The 10,045-nt window shown below is 38.7% G+C and overlaps 1 protein-coding gene across 5 annotated transcripts in view; it reads left to right on the top strand.

The window, feature by feature from the left end:
- The window catches only part of PLEKHG7 (pleckstrin homology and RhoGEF domain containing G7), a 61,398-nt gene that overhangs the window by 29,245 nt on the left and 22,108 nt on the right, over positions 1 to 10,045 (top strand). For all 5 annotated transcript variants that reach the window (XM_017548618.2, XM_037745759.1, XM_037745760.1 and 2 more), the window contains 3 exons: positions 3,146 to 3,241; positions 3,783 to 3,884; positions 7,020 to 7,133. In XM_017548618.2, the coding sequence (XP_017404107.1) occupies positions 3,146 to 3,241; positions 3,783 to 3,884; positions 7,020 to 7,133 (312 nt within the window). The remainder of the gene's footprint in view (positions 1 to 3,145; positions 3,242 to 3,782; positions 3,885 to 7,019; positions 7,134 to 10,045) is intronic.

The raw sequence follows: 10,045 nt of genomic DNA on the forward strand, positions 1-10,045 counted from the left end.
AAGGAAAGGAAAGGAAAGGAAAGGAAAGGAAAGGAAAGGAAAGGAAAGGAAAGGAAAGGAAAGGAAAGGAAAGGAAAGGAAAAAGAGAGAGGAGGGAAAGGAGAGAGAGGCTTTTTCTCCCTCTTTAAGGGAATCATGAATATTTTTATTTATCATTTATTTTTGTTTTAACTATTACTTGACTGTCTCTTTATACTTTCCTTAAACATTGGACGAGATCTTCTAAGTGAACTAGCCCAGTGTTCCATCTGATGTTGAATCAATCTCTTCTGCCTTGTCTCACCAGTTTACACACTTCTGAGCCAGGGAGCTCGCTCCCTTCTCAGGCAGCCCATTTCATCTTTGTTTAGCTTCCTCTCTTGAAGCTCTTGCTCCCTCGTGAACAGCACCAGGTGAATGCTTTCTATCAGCTGCAGGGCCACCATTGCAGACTTCTGGGGCTGCCATCCACATGCAATTTAGTACTGTTGAATCACATGGTATATTCATGATGTCTCTCTTGTAAATAGCACCCCTATGGTTGCACACTGCGGCAGGCCTGATCTGTTGAGGCTCAGAACAGAGAATTTCTTCCAGAAGAACAATAGGTCAAGGAAGAGAACCATAGAGCAGCTTCCTGCCAGGACCACAGGGGAGGATGGGCCACACAGCTCCCAAGATTACCTCTGCCCACGGCACTTTTGCATCCTGGTGACTGTCTTACACAGCTAAAAGGCACTGTGCTGGCAGACCTGAGTTCAAGGCCTGGCTCTGCCTCTGATCTGCCTTGTGACCTTAGGAAAGTCTAGTCCTTCATATCCTAAACCAGGGGTTGGCAAATCTTTTCTGAAAAGGTGCAGATAGTGAATATTTTAGGCTTTTCGGTCATACAGTTTTTGTTGCAACCATTGAACTCTGCCATTGCAGTGTAAAAGCAGCCTAAAGGAATGTGCGTAACTGTGTCACCCAAAAAATATCATTTACCAAAACAGGTGGCAAGCCAGATTAAGCTCACAGGCTGCAGAGTTTGACAATCCCTGTCCTAAGCTATAAAAGAGAAATGGCAGTACCATCTCTGGCTATCTCCCAAGACCATTTTGATGATCGAATTAGTTTTCTTTGAAATCTGTCAGGTGCTATACAAATGTCAGTTATTTTCTGTAAGTAATATTTTTTGTCAATCACAGTGCTAAATCCTTAACTGAGCAAAATGTAAACCACAAAGACACTCTAGGAGAAAACTGAAATTTAGAGACAATATCAGGATGCTAACATGAGCATATAATAGAAAACTAGCTTAAATAATACGGTATTTTATTTGTCCATGTGACTGCAAAGTTCAGAGGTGGGAGAAAATTCAAGACATGTTTGATCAAGGGGCTCAAAACCAAAACAACGTTTCTTTCCATCTCTCACCCTGCCTTCCTTGGCATTAGCCACGTCCTGTGGCTAGCTTCTCTTGTAGTCACAGCATGGCTGCTATCCTTGAGCTAATGGTCAGAAAGAGAGATATCTTCTTAGCATTCATAGCCAAAGTCTTGAGATTTATTCTGATTGGACTGGCTTAGATCACGTGCCCACCCCTGAGCCAAATACTCTAGCTCCGTAAGGAAGGAATTTGCCAATTGGCTTAAGGCAGTCAGGCCCACCCCTGGGAGTGAAGTCAGCTTGCCATATGGCACACGTGCAGCCTGGGGGAGAGTAGACATTGAGGTGAAAACCAGGCTGTTTTTAGGGAAGGGGAGTATTGCAGGCCGTGGTAACAATACATGTTCACAGCAGAGCACGAAGCCCCTGAGCTATGCCACCTTCCTTGTCCCAAGCAACAGCACAGAGCTTTCTATCCCACTGTAAGCTGTCCAGGCTTTTCAAACTAACATTTCCTGTTTAAGAAAAGGCCAATTTGAGCTCACTGTCAAATATCTCAGTGTATTTAAAGTATATATGTACCTTCTTTTTACACAATCAATATGTTTTCCAAAAGTGCTTATGAATTAAAAATTTGTAACTCATATAATAAATATCCTGGAGGACTCTGTGGTTTTTAAAAATAGCAAAATTTCTGTAAAGCAAAGAATCTTATAGCAAAAGTCGTATTTCTTCCAAATTGTCCCTATTTTTCTGTAGTCACGAGTTTTAAATGCTTGGATCTTGACAGACTTCCAGACAACCAATACTCCATGGATTCTAAAAGGTCTAAGTGGTTCTCAACAGGTGGTCTCTAGACCAGCAGCATCAGAATCTGCTGGTGACTTGTTGAAAATGCACATTCTCAGACCCCATCTCAGATGAGGTTGAGGCCCAGCAGGCTCTGGTGTAATGAAGCTGCCAGGGGATTCTGATGCAAGTTCAAGAACCACTCACTACACTAATGAAATAATATAGGAGAAGGAATTGGAGAAGGCTATCTATCTAAAGCCCAGACTTTTGACCCTAAAATTCTTGAAATAATTTGTCCTTTTGTCCCTTTGAATGCTTCCTCTCCTACATATAAAGTGTTTCTTTTTCAATAAATTGATCTCTCTTCAGTTTCTGGAATGAAGGGCAGGCTGTGAGTGAGGGTTGAAGTTCTTTCTTGACTTGCTGTGTAGTGCTCCTGTTCGTGAAATCATCAAATTAAGTAAAAATAACAACAACAACAAAAATTCCTTTAATGTTTTCATCTATATTTAATGCCTCTAAGCAAATCCAAACCTTTTACCTGTTATTGGAGATGAACTCACTAAATCTCTATTTTTAATAAACATTTAAAATGTACTGAAAATAAAGTATATTTGGGTCTTTTGCAGAAGAAAAAGTACACAAGAACACACCATGAATATCATTTTGCTCTCAAGTTAGTAATGTTGGCAAGAAGAGAACCTTTGGGATTTCTTTGGCACTAGAAGCAGAGGAAGCCCATTTGGACAGATTAAGTTCAGTAGGAAAGTTGTTAGAATTCACATAAGCAATCACAACTTTCATACTGAAAAGCTTATTTCCAATATGTTCTATGAAGCTTACATGTCATCATTCATATTGAGTATAACATTTAAACCTTGAGAGTGCTGATTTCTACATTGTTTTGTAAAGTCATACCCAGGAGGTTTATGTTTAATATTCTTGCAAAAGGCATGTTTCAAAATTTAAAAACAGAAATTAATGTCATATATTTTTTATTTCAAAGATCTTTATGAATACATTAAAATACCTGCAAACTCATGAATATCTCCTAGATGTGGATTTATGGAGACTTTTTGCAAACCTCGAGGAGTTAACTCAGGTGAGCCAAGTAGGAAGATGTTAGTAGGTGTGTTTTAACATTCACTAGAGGACCATGAAAATTCATGTTTGGTCTATTCTTACGGTTTGTATTCCATAACACATCTCCATATTCCATTCCCAGTTAGGACTTCAGGTTAATAAGACGGAAGTTGAAATATCCTTTCCTATAAATTGTAGATATTAGTTAACCTTCATTTATCATTTTCCATGGCTATTTTACAAAGTAAACACATTCCTAAGATCTCCATCATCTTCATAAATGTTTATTTTCAAATGAATATCCTCTTCTCGCATACATTATAAATCAATATTTTTCCTCTTAAAAGGAAAGGAAAAAAGATAGCAACAAGAATTTATTTATAAGAAATACTTATAAGAAAATATGTATTGGAGGGTGGAGGAAATAAATCAGTGAATTTTGCTAGGAGATAAATTTGAAATGGGAAACATCTGTAAGAATGATATTTGAAGTTCAACAAATGTTTATTCCTTAACCCTGGGTGTATGCCTGCTTTTGTTTTCTTTCTCTCTGGCCCTAGACAAGCCTTGGTTTTGTGAATAGTCTCTTTGGCATCATCAAGGACTATGTAGACACTTCTGAGACTTCCTCATCATTGGATTTCATTTCCGTGCTCACAAAGGTAAACTCCTCCCAGTAGATCTCAGCTTCATGAAGTAAAATCACCAACCCCCCAGGACAGTTGTTTATACCCTACTTGGTTTTTCTTCTCCCTGGGAACGTTCTACCTCCACCCTCCTACAAAGGAGCTGTCCCTTTCTCCGCCAATCAACATTTTCAAAAATAACTTGCAGATTCAGTTTTCCCATCGTCACATCTCCTGTGTGGGTTTTATTAACACAAAATCTGCTTGCATGGAAAAGCCATTTCCAAGTCTGTTTTTTAAATGACTTCAATTTAGAGCAATATTCATGGTAATAGTTTAGTGTCTGCCAATTACGTGATTCAGTTGTTTTAATGAAAGTACCAGTTTCTCAGAAAGAAACAGAATAAACCTTCAAATCCGTCAATACCCTTGATCATATTTCTATGAAATGAGAAGAAAAGAGGCAAACCTGTAGTCCTGGTTTGAGAAATGCTATTTATTTCTTTAATAGACATTTGAACATCCTCTCCTATTTTTCTCCTTTGAGGTGTTTGTTTTGTTTTGTTTTTTGAGATAGAGTCTCACTCTGTCGCCCAGGCTGGAGTGCAATCTTGGCTCACTGCAACCTCCACCTTCTGGGTTCAAGCAATTCTCCTGCCTCAGCCTCCTGAGTAGCTGAGATTACTGGTGCGTGCCACCATGCCCAGCTAATTTTTGTATTTTTAGTAGAGATAGGGTTTCACCATGTTGGTCAGGCTGGTCTTGAACTCCTGACCTAATAATCCACCTGCCTCAGCCTCCCAAACTGCTGGGATAACAGGCGTGAGCCACCATCCCTGGCCTACTTTGAGGTTTTTAATCTAATTCTAGTCTAATTTTATTTAGCAAGATTCGAAATTTTATACTCCGCTTTTTAAGAGAAAACATAGATTGAGATTGATTGAGAACTTACTAAGTGCTATGTATGGAGCCGATGCCCCATACACAATAACGTGCAAAATTAAACAGCTTCTTGCTTTTAAGGAATTTTAGTCTAGTAGGGGAGAAGTTAATCCAATAATGACACTAATGGTTATATAATTAAAGTAAGATAAATGCTGGGGAAAAGGAGGAACACAAATATTATGAGTGTCCAACAAAGGAAACCTTTTAAGTTGGGGTGCCTAGTAGGGTAGTCAGAGGTAGGAAATGCTTCCTGGGGATATGACACTTGAGAAGATACCTGAAGAAGGAAGAGTTTTAACAAGGCAAAAATAAGTAAGAAGGTCCTTTAGTGAACATTGAAAATGGGTTTAAATAAGAAAATCTTTGGATGTTTTTGTTGTTTGTTGTTTATTTTAGACAGAGTCTCACTCTGTTGCCCAGGTTGGAGTGCGGTAGTGTGACTTCAGCTCCCTACAACCTCCGCCTCCCAGGTGCACGTGATTCTTGTGCCTCAGTCTCCCAAGTAGCTGGGATTACAGGCATGCATCACCACACCTGGCTAATTTTTGTGTTTTTAGTAGAGACAAAGTGTTACCATGTTGGTCAGGCTGGTCTCGAATTCCCAAACTCAGGTGATCTGCCTACCCCAGCCTCCCAAAGTGCTGGGATTACAGAGGCGAGCCACCACACCTGGACCAAATTTAGTTTTTGGTAAATATTCTGGAGAAATGTCAGCTTTTCATCAAAACATGTAAGTATACTTAGAGAGCACTAAAGAATGGGATACTGTTAGGCTCTTTACTAAGGGTAAACCACATATGAATAATAAACCCACATATGAATGCTCCATGCTACGTTACCAATGTGCAATGATGGGTTATAAAAGCTTTTCCTAAATTTAAAATGTTTTAACCAGCCAGGTGAGAGTCAGCTGTGTCATGGTAACAAAAACCCCCAAATCTCAGTGGCTTGGTTCACTTCTCACTTGGTTCAAGGCCCAGCTATCACATTCCCCTCCAAAATAAACTCACATCATCTTTCAATTACTTCCTGCGGAAGCCAAAACTTGACGTTGCTCACTATAGTGTTTTCTCTTCTAATGTCCTGTAACTAAATAATTTTCTAGATTTCACCCTCTCTGGCTTTGTTACTGTCACTTCCGTTAGTGGTTTTACAGGTTGGGTCTGCTTTCTGTACTCACCAGCAAGTATGTTTTCCTTCACCACATTGGGAAACTACTGGAAATTCCTTAATGCAGCCCATGAGTCATAATATTAATCAATAAATCTACCAATGGACACATAGGCTTAGCAACATGGTAGACACGGTAGAATCCTGAAGAGAGTACCTGACAGTAACAAGTCAAGAGAATTACTGAAGGGAAAAGAATAACCATCATTCCCAAGAAAGACACTTAACTGGGATGGTGGCATGTAGCTCAGTGTGCTCAATTTACTCATTCTATGTATGAATAAATATATATAAATTAACAATTTGCCTTATTCTAAAAACAATTTAGGTGGTTTACAAATGTGTAGTCATTATAGCAAGTTTAAGATATTAAGAATAATGAAGAAAAGGCAAGACAAGACAAGCATTGGATTGGATAAGATAAAATGCGTGCGGCTAGATACAGTATGCCTAGTAGGAATGTCCCAAATTTCTACGTACTTAGAAGCCAGCAAAATTAAATGCATGGACATTCTTGAGGAATATCAGATGAAAAGTTAAGTGTCCTTACTTTAATCACTTACTATCAACACAAGCTTAACATCAACCAACGGGGTCACCCAAATCGAAAGCAATATTTGTCACTGGGTGTCCTGCAGGGTGTGGGGCCTGAAGAAAGCTTAAATAGAAGTAAAGAAGTAAATGGGTGAATCAAATCAAGACAGCCTAAATAGAATTTTAATAGGGAGAAAAACATTATCATTGAGGTGTTAGCTGTTTATTATGAGGTATTATTAAGGTGTTAGCTGTTTATTAACCATATATTGTCAAAAGAATGTTTATTGCTATTATAAACAGTGCTGCAATGAACATATGTGTGCATAGGTCTTTATAGTAGAACGATTTATGAGATTACCTGTGTATTTCCATGTGTTTGTAGCACCTGCTTGATCATGGCGTCTCCACCAGTTTTCCCTGTTCTAGCTAATGACAAAAATGAAAAGAAATAGAGTCTGTCAGGGGTCAATGCTCTCCTTAACTTGCATTCATCCTCTTTCTGCTCTTCCTTTCTTGCAGTATTTCCGAGGGAGTCTCTGTCAGAGTCACCAGACCTACTGCCTGAACTACTCAGCTGCTATCTTTTATCTTGAGAGCCTGAGGCAGAGAGATGACTTTGGAATTTATTTAAAAGTAAAGTATCATTTTCTTTTCTTTCGTATTTTTCCTGACGCTTTTTGGGTGTCACAGGTACTGGGAATTATTATATCTAAATTAAAAGGGAAAGAAGGCAACGAAATGATCAACAATATGTTTTAACTACAAATCTGCTTTCCTCATAAATACATTGTCTGCTGTACACTTAGGAATATTAAATGGTGCCCATCTGGAAACATTATATTATCTAATATCCCTCCTGAAGTGTTGGCTGGGGCTCAGAAATGTTTTATTTGTTCATTGTTTTTTTGTGGAAGAAACTGGTACATTGTAAGGAGAAAACTGTAGTAAAAACCCGAGCTTTGTGACTTAGAAGTTTGGCTCTTGCAGCAGTTAGTTCCAGCATAGAAGCCTGGGGCATCATTTATACTGTATTCTACATGAATGGTGCCCCCTTGATTACAGCATAAAGCACAATGTCAATGTCGCCCCCAGAGTTGCGCCAATGTGGCAGTTCTGGGTTCCACAGCATTAAAAGAAGAAATTTCTGCTGGGGTCCTTCAGCATTTTCTATTAGGCAAACCTAAAACCAATTTCCCCTGACTTCCCTGATTCTGTTAGTCTCTGCTTTGGTATTTCTTTAGCCTGAAATGGAACTTTTTCAGTTCTGTGTCAGAGCCCTTTTGGGTCATCCAGAGAAAATGGTCCAAGCTTTTCCAGAAAACCAGCTCTTCCCTGCAACTGCAAGAAGCTCCTGCCAGAGCATGACCTCAGAGGCTTGGGAGGAAAGGCTGCCATGGTTCCCAATGACTCAGGTGTGAATCAGTGGGCTTCTGCCACAGCCTCGATATGCCAGGAAGCCTGGGTGTGCCAAGGATGAGAAAAGAGGAATAATCCTGTAGCTTCAGCCCTTTAGTGTTTTATTTGCTACTCAAACTGAAAACTGAAAGCTCATTAGATTTCCAAATGCATGAATAATCATGTTCCAAATGTTTCCTCTAGACGCTGATGGATTAGACTTAGCTAGGCCCCAAACTTAGAGAATCCAGGTTCATTTCTCTCCCTTCCAAGCTGGGAAGGAGATTAATTTAACAAGGTCCAATCATCATTTTCAAATAACTTTGGAAAATCCTATATCCATGTATTCAAAGTGAAGTGATCTTTGTCAAAGGCACCAAAAACATACATTGGAGAAACAACACTCTCTTGAGTAAATAGTGCTATAAAAACAGAATATATTGATGCAGAAGGATGAAAGTAGATCCCTATGTAAAAATCAAATAAAAATGAATTTAAGACTCAAATATAAGGCCTGAAGCTATAAAACTGGTGGAAGAAAACATAGAAGAAGCACTTGAGGATGCTGGTCTTGGCAAATATTTTAGGGCCAAGACTTCGAAAGCATAGGCAACAAAAGCGAAAATAGACAAATGCGACTGTATTGAACTAAAAGGCTTCTGCACAGCAGAGGAAATAACGGAGTAAAGAGGCAATCTGCAACGTGGGAGAAAATATTTGAAAACTATTCATTCAACAGGGGACTAATACCTAGAATATACAAGGAACTTGAAGAGCAAAAAAATAAATCGAGAAAAGAATCTGAATCGACATTTCCCAAAATAAAACATACAAATGGCCAGTAGATATATGAAAAAAAAAATGTTCAACATCGCTAATCATCAAGGAAATGCAAATCAAAACCACAATGTGATATCATCCCACCCCAGTTAGAATGGCTATTACTTTAAAAGATAAAAGAAAGTAGCAGATGCTGGCAAGGATACAGAGAAAAGGGAACTTCTGTACACTGTTGGTGGGTATGTAAATTAGTGCAGTTGTTACAGCAAACAAAATGGAGGTTTCTCAGAAAACTAAAAATAAAACTATCATTGATCCAGCAATCCCACCACTAGGTTTTTATCCAAAAGAAAGGAAATCAGTGTATCAAAAGATACCTGGTCCCCATGCCTACTGCAATACTGTTCACATAGCTAAGATATAGAATCAACCTTGTATCCATTGACAGATGATTGATATAGAAAATGCACTATATATACGCAATGGAATATTATTCAACCAGAAAAAAATGAAATCTTGTCATTTACAGATGAAACTGGAGGTCATTACGTGAAATAAACCAGGCACAGAAAGACAGATATTGCATGTTCTCACCCATATGTGGGAGCTAAAAAAGTTAATCTCATGGAGATAGAGTGTAGGATGATGGTTTCCAGAGGCTGGGAAGTGGAAAGAAGGGGATGAAGAGAGGTCAGTTAATGAGTGCAAACATACAATTATAGAAGGAATAAGTTCTAGTGTCTGAAGGAATAAGTTACTATATATGTACACTATATATATATATCGTATTATATATATACTATATATATCATATATATAATAACCCACTAGAGTGACTATAGTTAACTATAACTTATTGTGTTTCAAAATAACTAAAAGAAAAGATTTGAAATGTTCTCAGCATGAAGAAATGATGTTAATAGATGTGATTTTGGATATCATAAATACCCTGATTTGATCATTACATTGTACGAATGTATCAAAATATCACATGTACCACATAAATATGTACAATTGTGTATGAATAAAAATGTATGTAGTGTCCAAAGATATTTTGGGAAAGGTGGTAGAGGATACAGTGCTGTTATAGCACATGATGCTTTTTTTTTTGAGACAAGGTTTTGCTTTGTTGCCCAGGCTGGAGTGCAGTGGCACAATCTCAGCGCACTGCAACCTCCACCTCCCAGATTCAAGTGATTCTCCTGCCTCAGCCTTCTGAGTAGCTGGAACTACAGGCACCCACCACCACTCCTGGCAAATTTTTTGTATTTTCAGTAGATGGGTTTCACAATGTTGGCCAGGCTGGTCTCAAACTCCTGACCTCAAGTGATTGGCCCACCTCGGCCTTCCACAGTGCTGGGACTACAGGC

This window comes from Cebus imitator, unplaced genomic scaffold, assembly GCF_001604975.1.
Source record: "Cebus imitator isolate Cc_AM_T3 unplaced genomic scaffold, Cebus_imitator-1.0 Scaffold212, whole genome shotgun sequence".
NCBI lineage: Eukaryota > Metazoa > Chordata > Mammalia > Primates > Cebidae > Cebus > Cebus imitator.